Source organism: Papio anubis, chromosome 12, assembly GCF_008728515.1.
Source record: "Papio anubis isolate 15944 chromosome 12, Panubis1.0, whole genome shotgun sequence".
Lineage (NCBI taxonomy): Eukaryota > Metazoa > Chordata > Mammalia > Primates > Cercopithecidae > Papio > Papio anubis.
Genome location: NC_044987.1, coordinates 123225162 through 123244779, shown reverse-complemented (window position 1 = coordinate 123244779; position 19618 = coordinate 123225162). Strand labels below are relative to the sequence as shown.

At 56.8% G+C, this 19618-nt stretch overlaps 2 protein-coding genes across 2 annotated transcripts; one reads left to right on the top strand and one right to left on the bottom strand.

Moving 5' to 3' along the window:
- The first annotated feature begins 497 nt into the window (after nt 1–497).
- On the top strand, nt 498–8547 carry PKP3 (plakophilin 3). Its single transcript, XM_031653982.1, has 10 exons — nt 498–839; nt 2937–3016; nt 3143–3768; nt 3859–4118; nt 5352–5805; nt 6007–6136; nt 6714–6903; nt 7567–7612; nt 7851–7938; nt 8172–8547. Exons 1-10 carry the CDS (start codon nt 608–610, stop codon nt 8205–8207), a joined length of 2142 nt encoding a protein of 713 aa, XP_031509842.1. The 5' UTR covers nt 498–607; the 3' UTR covers nt 8208–8547.
- A 776-nt stretch (nt 8548–9323) lies between these two features.
- SIGIRR (single Ig and TIR domain containing) lies at nt 9324–11064 on the bottom strand (the record flags this gene model as incomplete). Its single annotated transcript, XM_031653981.1, is given in 5 exon segments — nt 9324–9657; nt 9950–10139; nt 10438–10640; nt 10735–10939; nt 10942–11064. Coding segments are annotated over 5 exon segments (885 nt in total), but the record flags the coding sequence as incomplete, so codon positions are not given.
- Between the last annotated feature and the right edge of the window lie 8554 nt (nt 11065–19618).

The window sequence follows — 19618 nt, the reverse complement described above, 5'->3', positions numbered from 1 at the left end:
CCTGTGTCCTGACCCCGGCACTGACCCCTGGCTCCCCACAGTGTCTCCTGCCAACCCCTTCCTAGGCCTCATCCCCGCCTCACCAGCAAGGCTGGGCTACCGTGGAGGCTGTCTGGTCCTTGGAGCTGCCTAGGGCCCTAGACCCCCCAGGGGGTGGGACACCCTCCCCTTCATGCTGGGGGTGGCAGGACATAGGCCCCCTCAGGACCTCTGCCCTTCCCTGACACTCAGGACACAGAGGGCCCCTCTGTCCCAGCCCCACGACAGAGGGCTCGGTCCGGCCTTTACAGGCTGAGAACAAGAAGGACCCAGGGCCCCCGTGGCCTTGCCATGGGATGGGAGAAAAGGAGGCAGGAGGCCAGGCTGGGACCTGGGGCCTGTTCTTCCGCCCAAATTCCACCTTAAGCAGGCGGTGGCCCCTCCCTCCCACCTGGCCAGGTGTCCCCGCCCCCAGCTGCGCTCAGGGCTGGGCAGGCGTCTGTCTCCAGGCGGCTCTGGGTGAGGCTGGCGGGGCGGGGACTTCAGGGAGAGGGCCTGGAGGGACAGGACGTGAAGATAGTTGAGTTTGGAGGCGGCCGCCAGGCCCAGGCCCGGTGGACCTGCCGCCATGCAGGATGGTAACTTCCTGCTGTCGGCTCTGCAGCCTGAGGCCGGTGTGTGCTCCCTGGCGCTGCCCTCTGACCTGCAGCTGGACCGCCGGGGCGCCGAGGGGCCGGAGGCCGAGCGGCTGCGGGCAGCCCGCGTCCAGGAGCAGGTCCGCGCCCGCCTCTTGCAGCTGGGACAGCAGCCGCGGCACAACGGGGCCGCTGAGCCCGAGCCTGAGGCGGAGACTGCCAGAGGTAGGCCAAGGCACAAGGCAGGTGCCGGGCAGAGGGGACCGCGGCGGGGACGATGGTGGCGGAGAGAGGTGTCTGTGGGCGGAGGTGGTAGGGCGAGGGCAGAGGCCGCAGTGAGGCTGGCTCCTGACTCACCAGGCCTCACACTGAGTCACGCACCCCGCCCCAGCGGGCGTGGGGAGAAGCCATGGGTGGGGCTCCCCATCCAAGCAAGGACCCCCGGGTCCTCCAGGGACAGAGCCTGGCCAGGCCCCACCTGTGTCCTCAGCCTAGAGCCTCCCCCGTGGGGGATGACAGGGAAGGCTGGCACATGGCAGGCGGGCCAGGCCCCTCAATCGGCAAACCCGGAACACGCACGCGACTGCCCCAGAAGCACAGGCTCACGCACGGTCTCAGGGACACCCAGACACCCACGCTTCTCCCACACCTCATGGGAATGAGCAGAACAGGAAAGCGGGGAGAGGTGTGGGGGGGCTGGGAAGTCCTGGAGGAAAGCCAGGCCTGTCTGGACCAGGGGCTCCCTGAGGAATTAGAGGGGAGGGCCCCGCTGGAGTGACCCAGATTTCTCTGTGGGAACAGCAGGTGGAGGAGCACACCTCGGTGCCAGCCAGACCCACCTGTGGCGGAATCCTGGCCCCACTCACGCGAGTGCGTGTGCATGCGTGTGAGTGTGAGTGACAGGAGCACACAGATGCTGTGGTTGAGGGCAGTGGTTCTAGAACGTCATTTCCTCCTTCGCCAGCTACAGCAACAGGGATTAAGGTCAGACAGTAAGAGGAACCTCCCAGAATGCCAGGGACCCAGATGCCAGTTCATCGTGGTGTTTAGAGGGGACCCCCAGGACTGGTCTCCAGCTACTGGCCGGGGGGAAGTGAAGGTCGCCCAGCGGAGGGGCCGGCCCGGCGGCCTGGACTGTGGGGTCCTCCCTCCAGGGGCCTCAGCCTTGCTGGTGACCAAGTCGGGTGCCCAGGGGTCATGGGGTGGAGGACGGTGAGGGAAGGGTTAATTACCACCCTGGCTACCCTGCCAATTAGAGGGGGGTGGATTATAATTGGGGGGGGGGGGTGAGGTCCCCAGGCTGGGGCGTGCCCCTACTCCGGGCTGGGCCTCACCAGCGTCAGAGAGTTAATAGCCCCGGCCCAGAAGCCCCATTAACCAGGGTGAGTCTGGGGCCCCTGCTGTGGGGGTGTCCCCAACAGAGCATCCAGCTCTGGGCAGAGTTGTGGGAGGGCCACGGCCCCCTTCCCTGTACCCCACACTGAGCCCCTCAGCCAGTGGTCGCTCTGCTGGGCCTTCTCATGCCCCCACCATCAGCCCGTCCTCTCTGCACCCACCCACGAGTCCATCCCTCTCCCCACTCACCATCCACCTGCGGTACCCACCATTGTCGCCGGCTCTCCCACCCCTCCGTCCACCACTCTGTCCATCCTTCCAACAGTCACAGCAGCCCTCCCATCCTCCTCCTGCCTGTCTCTCCATCCACCCTCCGCCCTCCACCCTCTGTCCACCCGCCTGTCTGTCCACTCACTGTGGAGTCGGGCTGACGCAGCTGCCCTTGGCGTGTGTGTGGCTGGACGGGGTGGGTGTGGCCCCTGCCTCGGGCTCTGCCGGGTGGGAGAGAGCACTGCAACAGGGCATACTGGTCCAGGGAGACAGTGTCACTCTCCTGTGACTGGGCACAGATGAGATTTGGGCACAGGAGGGGCTCAAAAGGAGTCAGTGTGAGTTGGGGCAGGCCAGGTTGGCTTCCTGGAGGAGGAGGCTGGGTGCTGTACCATGGCAGGGATTGGAGAACTGATGTCAGAGTCCCTGGCACATTCCTCCAGGCGACCAGGAGGTCAGTGGGTGAGCGCATCTGCCTTCTTGGGCAGAGGAGGCACAGCTGGGGGGTGGGCTGTGGAAGGTGGACCACCAGGGCTGACATGTGAGGAGACCAGGCCATGGCAGGAATGGGGAGGCCCTGGCCCTGAAGCCCCTGGCCTCCCTGCCCTGGATTGGAGGCTGCTCCTGGGGTTGCGAATAGCGATGGAGTGGGGAGGAGGCAGGAGGCCGGGGCTTTACTGTGTGGCAGAGCTGGGCTACCACCGTCCCTCTCCGCAGGCACATCCAGGGGGCAGTACCACACCCTGCAGTCTGGCTTCAGCTCTCGCTCTCAGGGCCTGAGTGGGGACAAGACCTCGGTGAGCAATGGGCCCAGCCCGAGGGGGACGATCTGAGCTCTGCAGTTCGGAGAGGGGGAGGCTCTGCGGCAGGGCTGGACACAGGTGAGCCCAGGCACGTCCTTACCGCCCCCTCTCGACCCACAGGGCTTCCGGCCCATCGCCAAGCCAGCCTACAGCCCAGCCTCCTGGTCCTCCCGCTCCGCCGTAGACCTGAGCTGCAGTCGGCGGCTGAGTTCCACCCACAACGGGGGCAGCGCCTTTGGGGCCGCTGGGTACGGGGGTGCTCAGCCCACCCCTCCCATGCCCGCCAGGCCTGTGTCCTTCCACGAGCGCAGTGGAGTTGGCAGCCGGGCCGACTATGACACACTGTCCCTGCGCTCGCTGCGGCTGGGGTCTGGGGGCCTGGACGACCGCTACAGCGTGGTGTCTGAGCAGCTGGAGCCTGCAGCCACCTCCACCTACAGGGGCTTTGCCTACGAGCGCCAGGCCAGCTCCAGCGCGAGCCGGGCAGGGGGGCTGGACTGGCCCGAGGCCACCGAGGTTTCCCCGAGCCGGACCATCCGTGCCCCTGCCATGCGGACCCTGCAGCGATTCCAGAGCAGCCACCGGAGCCGTGGGGTAGGTGGGGCAGCGCCGGGGGCCATCCTGGAGCCTGTGGCCCGAGCGCCATCTGTGCGCAGCCTCAGCCTGGCTGACTCGGGCCACCTGCCGGACGTGCGTGGGTTCAATAGCTACTGTGGCCACCGAACCCTCCAGAGACTCAGCAGCGGGTGAGTGTCTGGGCCCTGCTTTAGGAGGGCTTGCCACAGGCCCAGCTGGGAGCCCAACGTTAGCCTGACCCTTGACCCCTGGCTCTGCAGTTTTGATGACATTGACCTGCCCTCAGCAGTCAAGTACCTCATGGCTTCAGACCCCAACCTGCAGGTGCTGGGAGCGGCCTACATCCAGCACAAGTGCTACAGTGATGTGGTGATGAGCCAGTTGACCGCCGTTCACCCATCGCGCCCTGGTGACATCAGGTTACCACCTCCCGCGGGCTCTGCTCGCACGATGCCCCTCCTGGATCCCCAGGCCCCGATAGACCGGATACCTGATGATCCAGGTCCCTCGGCCGGAGACGGTGAAGTTACCGGTTTGGTCACCAGATAAATCACCTGCATGCATCCATGCGGCTTGTGTTGCCTCCATGCGCCGCATGCACCTCGATCCCTCCATGCCAGCATGCACCGTCACTTATCCGCCATGCCTCGTCACTTTATCCATACGCCGCGCATGCACCTGGTCACCTCCATGCCGACATGCACCTCGTCATCCATCACGCAGCATGCACCTCGCGATCATCGTTACGCCTGTAGTTGCCATCCTGCGTAATCCATTTATCCATCCATCCATCTTCCTTCCATACCATTCCCTCCCACTTCCACCCATTCCTGCTCCTTCCAGCCCCTAATTGGCATCTTCAGGCTACTCTGGTTTTTGGGGCTCTGGGGTGATGGCTTTCCAACGTCCACAGGTGCCTGTCCCCCTCCTCCACTACCTTCCTTCCTCCACCTATCCCCCACCCCCTCCACCTGTCCTCCATCTACTGTGTCCTCCATCTACCCCTCCTCCACCTGTCCTTCCTCCATCTACTGGTGCATCTGTTGTTCTTTATCCGCATGAATAATCAGATCTTACATGATCATCAAGATCTTTGCATCATCATATGGATCGTTCGTCGATCGCCAGCGAGTACATCTTGGCGTTTTATGATCATCATCATATGATCACTGCATCATCATGAGTCGTTTAATCAGGTCAGCACATCGTCATGGCGCATCATGATCGTCAAGATCTTATTTTATCTTGCGGTCATCAGATCTGTACATCATGATCTTTATCGCGGAATCGTCCGTCTGGCATCATCAGCGCGATCATCGATCATGTCATCATCATGATCGTTAAAAATCATTCGTGCGTTCATCAGATCTTTGCCCATCATCATATTTTTATCCGCATATTTTATCCGCGATTCTTTGCATCATCATGATCGTTGCCATCGCGCCAGTCATCCGGGTCTTGTCGTCTGCACATCATCGTTTCATCGATCTGTACCGTTCCACATCGCATGATCACATTCCACCTCCTTCCATTCCATTCCATTCCATTCCTTCCACCTCCACCCCCCTCCTTCCATCCATCCTTCCACTTATGATCATCCAGATCTCCTTTGTTCGATCTCTTCCATTCCATTCCCCTCCATTCCCCCCTGTCCATGTCCATTCCATTCCTCCATCCATTCCCCTTTCCTGTCCTTCTGTTCCTTTGTCCCTTTTGCTGGCCATGTTTCTACTTGGGCCTCCCCTGCCCGCCTCTTTCCTGGACCCCTGGCCACTCTGTCCTGTGGCTTTGTCTCCTTGGAGCCACCTCCCGCACCAAGCCTGCTCACCACACCCCACATTTTGTCCCCTTTTGCTTGGTCCCAGCTCTATCACCCCAAATGCCACCCCAGGGTCTCCCCAGCAGGGCTTGTGGGTGAGGCACAGAACACCAGGCCAGCCCCTGGGGAGAGGCAGGACCTCCTCACTCCATGCCCAGAAAAGCAGAGGGAGTTGGAGGGCAGACGCTGAGAGCAGCCTCCCCCGTGGTCCAGGGATCCTGTGGAACCTCTCATCCAGTGACCACCTGAAGGACCGCCTGGCCAGAGACACGCTGGAGCAGCTCACTGACCTGGTGTTGAGCCCCCTGTCGGGGGCTGGGGGTCCCCCCCTCATCCAGCAGAACGCCTCGGAGGCGGAGATTTTCTACAATGCCACCGGCTTCCTCAGGTGCGCCAGCCTGGGGCAGTGAGGCAGTGGGGTGGGGACTGCGGGCAGGTTCATTGTAGGGACTCCGCCTGGCCTGGCGTTCACAGCCCCACACACCGCACGCCCCGCACTGGGGGATGGGCGTGCAAGGACCCAGGATGGGATGGGACAGGGCCTGGGATGGGGGGTCCCTGGGGGGCTCTGATCCGCCTCGGTCCCCAGGAACCTCAGCTCAGCCTCTCAGGCCACTCGCCAGAAGATGCGGGAGTGCCACGGGCTGGTGGACGCCCTGGTCACCTACATCAACCACGCTCTGGACGTGGGCAAATGCGAGGACAAGGTGAGGGGCGCGGTGCGGGCGGGGGGGGGGGCCGTGCACCCCGGGCCGCCGCCCTGACCCGCGCTCCCTGCCGCCAGGCGTGGAGCCACTGATGTGCGTGCTGGAACCTATCCACCGCCTGTCACTGCGACGAGATACCGCAAATCTTTGCAGCCCGGCCTGGAGTCATGGCCCATAGGGACCTGGCCAAGGAGCGCCACGCAGGGAGAGGTGGTGGGAGCTGCCCTCACACCCATAGGAGCCAGGCTGCACTTGAGGCTTCCAGCCTGGGCCAGGGGCGTGGGGGTGCTGCGACCAGCCCCGCCCGGGCCCGCCCGCTCACCCCGCCCGCTCCACCCCACGCCCGCTCACCCCCGGCCCCGCAGCTCACCCCGGCCCCGCTCACCCCGGCCCCGCTCACCCCGCCCCGCTGGCCCCCACTGGCCCCCAGCCCCACAGCCCCCCGCCCCCGCCCCAGCCCAGCCCCCACTGGCTGACCCCCACTGGCCTAGCCTCCCCTGCCCAGCCCCAGCCCCGCTCCCCAGCCCCGCTCACCCCGCCCACTGACTCAAGCCCCGCTGACCCCGCCCCCACTTGTCCCACGCTCCAGCTCAGCTGCCTCGCCGCCGATGCGCTCACCTTCGCAGAGGTGTCCAAGGACCCCAAGGGCCTCGAGTGGCTGTGGAGCCCCCAGATCGTGGGGCTGTACAACCGGCTGCTGCAGCGCTGCGAGCTCAACCGGCACACGACAGAGGCCGCCGCCGGGGGCGCAGGGGCAATCACGGCAGGCGACCACCCAGGTGGGGCACCCAGCCGGGGCCCGAGGGCTCCAAGAGTTCATGCTGGTGGGAGGCAGGGGAAAAGAAGGGGAGGGAGGGAGGTAGGGGCCTCAGAGCCCATGGGAACCTCGAGGGTCAGTGTCCCAGTGGGGCAGGCCTTGGGCCCTGGGAGGACTGGAAGTTCTGCCCTGGGTTTGAAGGGAGGCACCTGATGCAGGCTGCGGATGATGTCCCCAACTGGGGGCAAGGCTGAGGGCGCAGAGGCCCCTGAGGTGGCAGGAGGATGCAGCGACATTGGCCAGGCTGGGAGTGAGGGTCTGAGGCCTCCAGTCACGGCTCACACCCTCCCTCCCCACAGTGGTCGGGGGTGCTGAGCCGCCTGGCCCTGGAGCAGGAGCGTATCCTGGAGCCCCCACTGCTAGACTGATGTCCAGGACGCGAGACCACCACCAGCTGGGCTGGCCCGGCCTCATCGAAACCTGTCTGAGATACTGGGAACAAGGACGAGATGTGTGAGTCAGGCAGACCCTCGTCCCCGCCCTGCTGGGCCCACACATCAATTTTGTCTTTACATGTGGGCTTCCAGGCCACTGGAGTCAGTCCAGCTCCCTGAGGGAGGCAGGGGACCCCAGGTGCCCAGGTGGCCGGGAGTAGGAGTGTAGACTGACCCCCGGCCTCCCACAGCCACGAAGGTGGTGAGCCACCTGATCCGAGGCTGCGGGCAGCGTGGGTGAGAAGTGAGCCCCAGGGGTGGGTGAAGCATCATAGCTGTGCTCAACAACCTGGTGGTGAAAGCCAGCCCATTGCCATGGGCCTGCCTGTGGCCGGGCTCAGAAGCTCATCTTCATCAAGAGAAGCAGGGACAGGTAAGGGCCCCGGCCAGGGCATTCAGCAGCCTGGCCAGGGGTCCTCCCAGCCCACCCTGCTTCCTGGCTGTGTGTCCCCTCCTGACTCCCCTCAACCCTCAGCCCCGACAGTGAGAAGTCCTCCCGGGCAACGTCCAGCCTCCTGGCCAACCTGTGGCAGTACAGCAAGCTCCACCGTGACTTCCGGGCGGTACGTCTCCGGAGCCCAGAGCGAGCAGGGACCCGGGTGCAGGGCGTGGGATGCCGGGGGAGGGTCACAGAAACCCACGTGAAGCAGACAGTGAAGAGGCCAATGGGAGAATGGAGACCAGGGACCCAGAGGGGAAGGGTCCGGGCCACACCCCGCACACTGCAGGAGGGACAGAGGGCAGAGGGCTGCACGCGCAGACATGTACCCTGACCTTGGGCCTCTCTCCACTGTAGAAGGGCTATCGGAAGGAGGACTTCCTGGGCCCATAGGTGAAGCCTCCTGGAGGAGGAGAAGGTGACGTGGCCCAGCGTCCGAGGGACAGACTCAGCTCCAGGCTGCTGGGCGGCCCAGCCTGGAGGAGAAGGCTGATGACCGAGGGGCCCCTCGCTAGGACCCCTGTGTGCACCTTTGAGAGTCCTGGGCCACCAGGAGGGGCAGGGGCTTATAGCTGGGGACTTGGCTTCCGCAGGGCAGGGGTGGGGCAGGGCTCGAGGCTGCTCTGGGGTATGGGGTGGTGATCCAGTCACATTGGCAGAGATGGGGCTGGCCGTAGCCTGGCAGTATCTTGGGATAGCCAGCACTGGGAATAAAGATGGCCATGAACAGTCACTGCCCTGTGTCCTTCCATGGCTGGCCCGACCCTGTGGCTGGCAGCATGATCCTGGGACGTGAGGTGTCCCCAGGCACCCCCCTGCTCCTGAGGACACCCACCCCCTGGGCTCACACACAAGCCTCCCAAGGTCAGAAGATGCAGGACACGGAGAGCCCAGCAGAGGGACAGCTGACACCTCAGGGCCGAGAGGGGACAGGGCGGGCAGCAGGTACACCACAGACACAGATGGAGCAGAGCTGGGGGCCTCAAGAGCAGAGGGTGACCGGAGTGGGAAGAGGGGGGCTGCCTCGTGGGCTATACTCATTCAGTAAAAGAACCCAACTCCCTCTCCGCCCACCTTGGGCCCGGAGTTGTCTGGACCAGGGGCTCTCACACTGGCTGCCTGAGGTCTGGGGGGCGAGTAGGCTCTCGGACACCTCCATCCATCTCACCCAGTGCCAGGCCATTTATTTGTGAAGTCACTGTGGATATTTTTAAAACAGAAATCTTCTGTGAAGCTCAGAACTTGAGGTCTCTAAGGGGCCCTGCTCCGTCCAGAATCTGCCTGCATGGGAAGGGTCTAGGAACAGTCACGTCACCAGGCAGGGAGGCCCAAGGAGGCTACTGTGAGCACGGGACATGCCTGAGCTGGCTTAGGAAGGGGGATGGAGAGAGGGCGGATTTGGTGATTTGTGGGGTGGGGATGAGAGAGGGAGGGGTGGAGGGCTGAGAGAGCCACAGAGGGGAGCCGAACCGAAACCTTCTGCCGCATGGGAGGAGACTGAGGCCCAGGCAGAATCCAAAAGGACTTTATTTTCTGGCACTGGGAGGCACCCCTGAGGCCACAGCCTTTTCCCCAGGGTCCCAGGGCTGCTGGCAGGGGGTGTGGTCCTGCTGAGCAGAGGAGCGATCCCCCAGCCCTGGCCCCCGCTGTCCCTGTGATCCTGCACTCTGGGGTGGGAGCTACATATCATCCTTGGACACCAGGCAGTAGAAGTCTGTGCGGGCACTGTAGTTTCGCGAGCCGAGGTCCGAGACGTCCACTTCACTGCTCCGGCCCTCTCCCAGCGAGACCCCACTCGTGTGCGGTGGAGCTGATGGCTCTCCAAAGACAGGCCCCCGGACACCTGGGATGGGGAGACCGATACGCCTGAGGTGGCCACCCACAGCCTTGGCCCAGACCCACTGCCAGGGGCTGCCCCTGCTCACCCCCTGCTGTGATGGCCTGTGAGGCCCAGGAAGTTCCCAGGCAGACCGAGGGCCAAGCACCTCCCGGGCAGAGAGGCGGTGCAGGGGCCCTCGGTGCCAGGAAGAGTCCTCACCACCTGGGGCCCCCTCCAGGCCCTCTGCCCTGTGCCTCTCCCCACTCCGCCCTGTGCTGAGCTTCTCCAGTCGGAGAGTGGGGCTGGGCGGGCATACCCAGGTCTCCCTCAGGGTCAGGGTCCACCTCTGAGTCCAGGGCCCGGCCCTCCGGGACTCGGCCTCGAAGAATCAGCATGGGGTCCTTGTCGTCCTGGAGCTGCGTCTGGGGGTCTCCTTCCACCGGCCTGTAATGCACCTTCCGCGGCAGCGCCAGCTGTAGTTCTTTCCAAAACTCGGAGGAAGGAGTCTGGGGGCCAGGTTGGGGCGGTTCGCAGGTGTGAACACCTCGGAAGCCCCTGGCGTTCTGGCCCCCAAGGGCACACCTGCAGCTGCCCATGGGTTTAACGTCCTGCAACAGCTATTCCGCGGGGCCCTCAAGGGCCGCTCCCCGAATCGGGGTCCCAGGCAGCGGAACCTCCCCCCAGGGCCCATTCAGAAAGCATGGTGCCGCAGGAGCCCCCACGGGTGCGGGTCCCGGCTCAAGAGCCCGCACCGCCCATCTCCAAACCGCCGCTCGCCCCGGCCCCCCCACGCCTGCTCCGCACCACGGAGCCGGGCCTCCAGAGCAGCAAGGTCACCAGGTGGCGGTGCTGGCGCAGCAGGCGGAGCGCCGGGTGCGCGGGGTCGCGCCTCTGGCCCTCGAAGGTGATGAAGATGGGTCTGCGGGGTGAGCCCAGCAGCCGGCACAGGCCCTCCCTGCGGGCCGGGACCGTCAGGGGGGTGGGTGCTAAGCTGGGTCCCACCCAGCCTCAAGCGGCACCGGAGTCAGGCAATCCAGGGTCTCGGTCTCAGGAAGGCCTGGAGCCAACACCGGATGGCGGCGGCAGCGGTCCAGGTCTCACCAGGAGGTCTATGGGGTCTGGTGGAATGGAGGTGGTGGGCAGGAATGGAAACTGGATTGTGGGGGCGGGACCTCTGGGGCAGGGCCCAGTGGGGCGGGCCCTGCGGGTGGGCGGGCCCTGCGGGTGGGCGGGGCCCGGGATACCAGCGCGCGGCAGGGGAGGTCGCGTGGTCGTCCAGGAAGAGCTTGTAGTCTCGGACGTGCCGCCCAGCTGCTGCTTCAGGATGAAGTTCACGAACTTGCGGTCCTCTGGGCAGTCGCTGTAGGAGACGTAGGCGTCGTAGAGCTTCCCGTCTGTGGATGGCGGCCAGTCATCCCGGTGGCTCCTGAGGCGTTACTCCAGCCCCCTCGCCCCCACCCCTGGGGAGGCCACAGGCTCCCAGACAAACCGCATCTGCACGTGGGCACACACACACACACACACACACAGGCGAGGCCACAGGCTCTGACACGTGCTCCAGACACTGTCTGTTACAGGTGGCCTCAGTTTCTCCCCCTGGAAATGGCACATTGGGTTATTTTGTGTTTAAAATCACTTGCTTTCCATAATATGAGAAATACATGAACTATCTTAAACCAAAAGTCAGGCTCGTGGTGAGTGGTGAAATCCGAAAGCATTCCTATTGTAGCTCACGACAACCGGTATTTAACACGGTTCTGGAATTCCTTGCAAATCAGCAAGAGAAATATAAAGTATAAATAGTATACATTTGCAAAGGAAACAATGGCTCTTTTTAGAAAACATGATTATATACCTGGAAAATCAAAATAAAACAACTGAAAGGCTGGGTGGATAAATCAATCGGGTGCTCAAGTGGATACAAAGTGAGCATCCGGCAGCACTGGCTTGTCTGTGTGGGAAAAAGCTGCAGGGAAACGTGGCGTGAGAAAGCATCGGTCGCCTGCAGACACCAGCACCAGTTATACCATAACGAGACTGAACTGCTAAGGAGCGTGAAAGACTTGCGTGGAGAACCTTGTTCTTCCATAAGAAAACGCAGGAGGTATTTGTAGTCAGAGCGAGGGGCCACAAAGATGTCCACGTGCTCATTCTTGGAGCCTGTGACCACGTTCTTACCTGGCAAAGGAATTTTATCTCACATGGCAGATGGGATTAAGGCTGCGAGTCAGCTGGCTTTAAGATGGGGAGATTATCTCGGGTTATCTGGTTTTCCCGGTGTAATCACAGGGGTCCCTCCATGGGGACAGGGAGCAGCTGGGAGCTGGCCTGACTCAGAAGGACTCAGGAGTCAGGAGGACTCAGCCCCACACTACAGGCTCTGCAGGGGGAGGAGCAGCCATGCACCAAGGAGAAGTTGAAAATGAAATCTCCCCTAGGGCCTCCAGAAGGAGCCCAGCCCTGCTAACCCCTTGGTTTTCACCTGGTGGGACTCATCTGGGACTTGTGGCCTGCAGAACTGGGAGGTAATAATTTGACTGTTTGAAGCCACTAAGCTGTGGTCATTTGTTATGGTAATTTTCTTGGAAATAACGTATCATTTCACTTCTACAATCTTAAGACAAGTCCCACGGTCCCACAGAATTTTCTTTTTTTTTTTTTGAGACAGAGTCTTGCTCTGTCGCCCAGGCTGGAGGGCAATGGCGCGATCTCGGCTCACTGCAACCTCCGCCTCCTGGGTTTAAGTGATTATCCTGCCTTAACCTCCTGATTAGCTGGGATTATAGGCGTGCACCACCACGTCCAGCTAATTTTTGTATGTTTAGTAGAGACGGGGTTTCACCCTGCTGGCCAGGTTGGTCTCAAACTCCTGACCTCATGATCCGTCCACTTCAGCCTCCCAAAGTGCTGGGATTACAGGCGTGAGCCACCGTGCCCAGCCGGTCTCACAGAATTTTTAGGTAATTTGACAAAATGATTCTGACATTCATCTGAAAGAATGAACATACGTAAATAACCATTAAAAAGGTAGAAAAGAAGAGTGATGGACAGCAGCTAGCCCCACCCTACAGTAAGGCATAAAGCAAGAATACCCAACATGGCAAGGGGCTAGCCCTGGACTTGTCAGAATCCATGAAAAGACAATATATAAGCAAAGAATGGAATTTGGTGTATGATGAAGAAGGCATTTCAAACAGGCTTCCCTCATTTCAAACAGGCTTCCCTCATTTCAAACAGGCTTCCCTCCTCTGCCCCTTGCAGCAAAACAAATTCCTTACAAGTCAGGGATTTGAAAGTTTAAGGTTTTTTTTGTTTTTTGTTTTTTGTTTTTTGTTTTTTTTGAGACAGGATCTCTGTCACTCAGGCTGGAGTGCAATGGTGAGATTATGGCTCACTACAGCCTCCACCTCCCAGGCTCCAGTGATCCTCCCACCTCAGCCTCCCAAGTAGCTAGGACTACAGGCCCACACCACCACATCCACCTAATATTCTATTCTTTGTAGAGATGTGCGGTGGGGGCTGGTGGGGGCAGTGGCATGAAAAAATAGAACCATAAAGGAACATATTGTCAAAAAATATATTCCCATGTAGTGTAGCATGGGAAACCAGATACATTTTCACCTCTGTTTTTCAAGAGACCCCCTGTGCAAAGAGGCACTGCCTAGAACTAAGCTCTAGAGCCAGACTTCGGGGTTTTTATCTGTTCCACCACCCACCGGCTGTGTGTCCTAGAGATAGTTTCTTAACCTCTCTGATTCTCAGTCATCTAATCTGTAGATCAGCTGTGCCCTATAGGGCTATTGTGCAGATTAAATGAGTTAATGATAGAATGTGTGAGTGTGCAATGGATGTAGCTACTATTATGCCACTCCTCAAGATTAATGAATATGTTCAACTGTGGGCCGGGTCCAGTGGCTCACACCTGAAATCCCAGCACTGGGAGACTGAGGCAGGCAGATCACTTGAGGTCAGGAGTTCAAGACCAGACTGGCCAACATGAAGAAACCCTGTCTCTACTAAAAATACAAAAATTAGCCAGGCGTGGTGGCGTGAGCCTGTAGTCCCAGCCATTATAAAGACCCATCTCATCCATTGAGAAAAATCAATTCAGATCTTGGGTCTTTAATATGAATGAATACCCACGAAGGTTTACTCACAAGAGGGAAACCACCTGTGTAACAGGAGGATAATGATTAAAAACCAAAAATGGACCCTTTAGGAAACAAGAGATAATCAGGGAACAGATGAGAACTTAGGGAGAAGGAAAACCTAATTGAAATCCTCAAGAAAATAAAAACACAGATGGGATGCTGTGAATAAAAAATAAATAGGGACCAAAAAACACTCTTAGAAATTAAGACTTTGGCCGGGCGCGGTGGCTCACGCCTGTAATCCCAGCACTTTGGGAGGCCGAGGCGGGCGGATCACAAGGTCAGGAGATCGAGACCATGGTGAAACTCCGTCTCTACTAAAAATAGAAAAAATTAGCCGGGCGCAGCGGCGGGCGCCTGTAGTCCCAGCTACTCGGGAGGCTGAGGCAGGAGAATGGCGTGAACCCGGGAGGCGGAGCTTGCAGTGAGCCGAGATTGCGCCACTGCACTCCAGCCTGGGCGACAGAGCAAGACTCCGTCTCAAAAAAAAAAAAAAAAAAAAAAAAGAAATTAAGACTTTAATAGTTAAATGTAAAACAAAGAAATCAATGGATGGAGAAAAAGGCAAAGTGAAGGAAATCTCCCCAGATGTTACAGGAGGAGACATAGAGACGGGACGCGCTGGCGAAAAAGGTGAGGAGCGTGGTCAACAAGCCCACAAGGACCAGAAGCTCCGTGAAGAGAAAGCAGAAGGAAACATTTTTAAAACCAAACCTGAGGGAAAAAAATATTTAAAAAAGAAGAAAATTTAAGGAGCCTAGACAGGACACAGGATTTCAATGGGAAGGGCTCACCGATTGCCCAGCACAGTGATAAAGAGAAACCCACCCCTATATTGGTCCCCAGTTTAAAGAGAAGGTCCTAGAGCTTCCAGAAGGAAAAAAGTAGTATTGGTCCCCAGTTTTTATTTGTTTGTTTGTTTGTTTGTTTTTGAGACGGAGTCAAGCTCTGTAAGCCCGAGGCTGGAGTGCTGATGTCGGCGTGATCGGCTCACTGGCTCCGCCTCCCGGGACCCGCCATTCTCCTGCCTCAGCCTCCCAGCCTGGACTGAATGCCGCCACCTCGCCTGGCTAATTTTGTATTTTAATGAGGCGAGGTTCCTACATGTGCTAAGATGGTCTCAGTCTCACGACGTGATCCCACCTGCCTCGGCCTCCCCAGAGTGCTCAGGATCCCAGACATGGTGCAGTGCTTCAACCGTGGTCCCCGGTTTGAAAGTCCTGGGGCTTCCAGAGGAAAGAGTAGAGGCCTGGGAAGGAATGAAAATCAGGTTTTCACACACTTCTCTTAGTCGCTTTTATTGTGTTAGAGAAGACTGACAGAGCAGTGCCTTTTCCAGGTTCTAGAAAGGACATTTATTTTGAACTTAGATTGCTATACCAACCATATCAATCACATGCGAGATTAAGAATAAAAAGACATTTTAGACACAGAAAAGTTTAAGAAGAAGTTTACCTCCAAATATACTTTTGAAAAAAGAGCAAAACCAAGAAAGAAGAAGATTGGCTTAGAAATTCAGAATAATTATTTCTTAGGAGAAATGTAAACAGAGTCAAGAGACAGCCAGTGAAAGAGACAGGAGCAACCTGCCAGAGTGGGTAGAGGAGGTGGGAGGGCTCCCAAGGAGGTCTGGAAGAAAGGGAGTCTGTGCACAATTACATGGTGCATTAGAGGCTGGATAAAATTGAGGAGGATATGATAAAAGTAAGAAAAAAACAGAACAGGAGATCAGGAGGCGTTCGGGATATCGAGATCGGATGGATCGATCACGAGATCCGGGCATTTCCGATCCATCCGGATCCATCTTTTTGCCACTTGCCGCCGCCGCAAGAAAGAAACTTGGCCTTGGTGCTCACGATAAAAATGCTTAGATAATATGAACAGTCCAGTCCAATGGTAGGGAGAAAAACACAATGGTCAATAAATATCTGGAAAGATGCTAAGAGCCTCACCAATAGTTTTTTTTGGTTTTGGGTTTTGAGACTGAGTCTGCAGTGTCACTGCCCAGGCTGGAGTGCAGTGGTGCGATCTCAGCTGCTGCAAGCTCCGCCTCCCAGGTTCATGCCATTCTCCTGCCTCCAGTCCCCAGTAGCTGGGACTACAGGCAGCATCCTGCCTCCCGGCTAATTTTTTTGTATCCCTGGTAGAGACAGTGTTTCACATTGTTAGCCAGGATGGTCTTGATCTCCTGACCTCGTGATCAAGCCCGCATTCCGGTATCCGACCAATGCACTGGGATGGCAGGCCCACCAAGGCCACCATGCCCGGCCCCTCACCAATATTTTTTTTTAAAAGGCACATTTAAAAAGGAAATGAAAAGACTTTATCGTTGGCTCAGGATGGGCGTTTGCTTTTACTGTGGGTGACTTTTCTTTGTTGCTGACCACGGCCTTTCTGGAAGTCTCTTTAGCAGGATCTATGTTAATGTAAACGCACACTCCCAAGTCACGAATTGAAGCTGGCTGACTGCAGGCGCGGAGGAGGCTCACACCTGTCATCCCAGCGCGTGGGAGGCGAGGCGGGAGGTTGCTTGAACCCGGGAGTTGAGGGTGTGGAGGGCAATGCGTGATCTCGGCTCACTGCAGCCATTGCTCTATTATTCAATCCATCATTATCAAGAGGCGGTTTCACCCTGCTGGCCAGGTTGGTCTCAAACTCCTGACCTCATGATCGATCCATGAAAGCCTCCCAAAGTGCTGGGATTACAGAAGCGTGAGCCACCGTTGCCCAGCCGGTCTACAGAATTTTTAGGTAGTTGACAAAATGATTCTGACATTCATCTGAAAGAATGAACATGCATTAAATAACCATTAAAAAGGTAGAAAAAGAAGAGTGATGGACAGCAGCTAGCCCACCTACAGTAAAGGCTATAGCAAGAATGCCAAGCATGGCAAGGGGCTAGCTGGACTTGTCAGAATCATGAAAAGACAATATATAAGCAAAGAATGGGTGGTGTATGATGAAGAAGGCATTTCAAACAGGCTCCTCATTTCAAACAGGCTTCCCTCATTTCAAACAGGCTTCCCTCCTCTGCCTTGCAGCAAAACAAATTCCCCTTACAAGTCAGGATTTGAAAGTTTAAGGTTTTGTTTTTGTTTTTGTTTTTGTTTTTTTTTGAGACAGGATCTGTCCTCAGGCTGGAGTGCAATGGTGGTGCTTGAAACACTACAGCCTCCTCCCGGGCTCAGTGATCCTCCCACATAAGCCTCCCAAGTAGCTAGGACTACAGGCCCACACCACCACATCCACCTAATATTCTATTCTTTGTAGGGAATTGCGGTGGGGCTGGTGAGAGAACAGTGTGAAAAAAATAAGAACCATAAAGGAACATATTGTCAAAATATATTCCCATGTAGTGTAGCATGGGAAGCCAGGCCACATTTTCACCTCTGTTTTCAAAGAGACCCCCTGTGCAGAGGCTGCCTAGAACTAAGCTCTAGAGCCAGACTTGGAGGTTTTATCTGTTCCACCACCCACCGGCTGTATTGTCCTAGAGATAGTTTCTTAACCTCCTCTGATTCTCAGTCATCTAATCTGTAGATCAGCTGTGCCCTATAGGGCTATGCAGATTAAATATGAGTTAATGATAGGAGAATGTGTGAGGTGTGCAATGGATGTAGCTACCTATTATGCCCTCCTCAAGATTAATGAATATGTTCAGCTGTGGGCGGGTCAGTGAAACACCTGAAATCCAGCACTGGGAGACTGAGGCAGGCAGATCACTTGAGGTCAGGAGTTCAAGACCAGACTGGCCAACATGAAGAAACCCTGTCTCTACTGAAATACAAAAATTAGCCAGTGGTGAAAGAGGCCTAGTCCCAGCCATTATAAAGGAGCCCATCTCATCCATTGAGAAAAATCAATTCAGATCTTGGGTCTTTAATATGAATGAATACCACGAAGGTTTACTCACAAGAGGAAACCACCTGTGTAACAGGAGGATAATGATTAAAAACCAAAATGGACCCTTTAGGAAACAAAAGAGATAATCAGCAGGGAACAGATGAACAGGGAGAAGGAAAACCTAATTGAAATCCTCAAGAGAAAATAAAACACAGATGGGATGCTGTGAATAAAAATAAATAAAGGGACCAAAAAACACTCTTAGAAATTAAGACTTTGGCGGTGGTGCGCCTGTAATCCCAGCACTTTGGGAGGCCCGTGAGGCGGATCCACAAGGTCAGGAGATCGAGACCATGGTGAAACTCCGTCTCACAAAATAAGTCTTGGTACTTGGCGCCTGGTCAGCTACTCGGGGAGGCTGAGGCAGGAGAATGGCGTGAACCCGGGGCCGGGCTTTACAGTGAGCCAGTGCGCCCACCTCCAGCCACAGGCTGACAGAAACAAGACTCGATCCTCAAAAAAGAGAGATAAGACTTTAATGGATTAAATGTAAAACTCCGAAATCAATGGATGGAGAAAAAAGGCAAAGTGAAGGAAATCTCCCAAGATGTTACAGGAGGGAGACATAGAGGCCGGAGACAGCTGAAGCGAAAGGTGAGGCGTGGTCAACAAACCCTGGGACAGAAGCTCCGTGAAGAGAGAGAAAGCAGAAGGAAACGACACAAAACCAAACCTGAGGAAAAAATATTTAAAAGAAGAAAATTTAAAGACCTAAGACGGACTACAGGATTTCAATGGGAGAACTCACGGTGCCCAACACAGTGATAAAAAGAAACCACTATATTGGTCAGTTTAAAGAAGGTCAGAACTTCAGAAGAGGAAAAGTAGTGATTACCCGGTTTTGTTTGGGCAGGGGCGGTGCGGCTCTGTAAGCCCGAGCTGGAGTGCAGTGTAGCTGATCTGCACTGCAACTCCGCCTCCAGTTCCATATTCTCCCTGCCTCAGCCTCCCGTGGCCCCTGGACTTCAGGAATAGCAGCCACCTAGCCTGGCCCCAATTTTTGTGTTACAGCCAGAGGCGGGGACTCACCATGTTAACACCAGATGGTCTCAGTCTCACGAGGCCAGCGTGATCCACCTGCCTCTCGACACTCCCCAGAATGCTGAATACAGACATGAGCACCACTGTGCTAACCATTGATCCCCGGTTTGAAAGTCTGGGGGCTTCCGGAAGGAAAGAGTAGAAGGCCACAGGAAGGAATGAAAATCAGGTTTTCCACACACTTCTCACCAGTCGCTTTGTGTGTTAGAAGGCAACAGAGCAGTGCCTTTCAAGTTCTAGAAGGACATTTATTTTGAACTTAGATTGCTATACCCAGCCATGTCAATCACATGCGAGGGTAGAATAAAGACATTTTTAGACACAGAAGAATTCAGAAAGTTTACCTCCCAAATATACTTTTTTTAGTGAAAAAGAGCAAAAACCAAGAAAGAGGGCAGGCAGAGATTCAGGGAATGGTGGCTAACCCAGGAAAGTAACACAAGCAAGTCCCAAGAAGACAGACGTGAAAGAGACCCAGAGAGCAACCTGCCAGGCGTGGGTAGGAGAGTGGAGGGCTCCCAAGGAAGGTCTCTGGAAGAAAAGGGAGTCTGTGCAATACATGGTACACCGTCGAAGAATGGATCCGATCAAAGAGATCATCAAAACAGTCAGCGTCAGCTCCGGACCGAACAGGAGTCAGAGGTCGGGCAGGACCATCAAGATGGATCAGATCGGATCGTCAAAAGACAGGCATTAATATTATCGTCATCCGGTCCGGATCTTTTTTGCAAGAAGAAAGAAAGAAAGAAAAGAAAGAAAAGAAAGAAAGAAAGAAAGAAGAAAGAAAAGAAAAGAAACTTGGTAGCCAGTTACTCGATAACAAAATGTAGATAATATGAACAGTCAGTCAATCGTAGGAAAAAACACAATGGTCAATAAATATCTGGAAA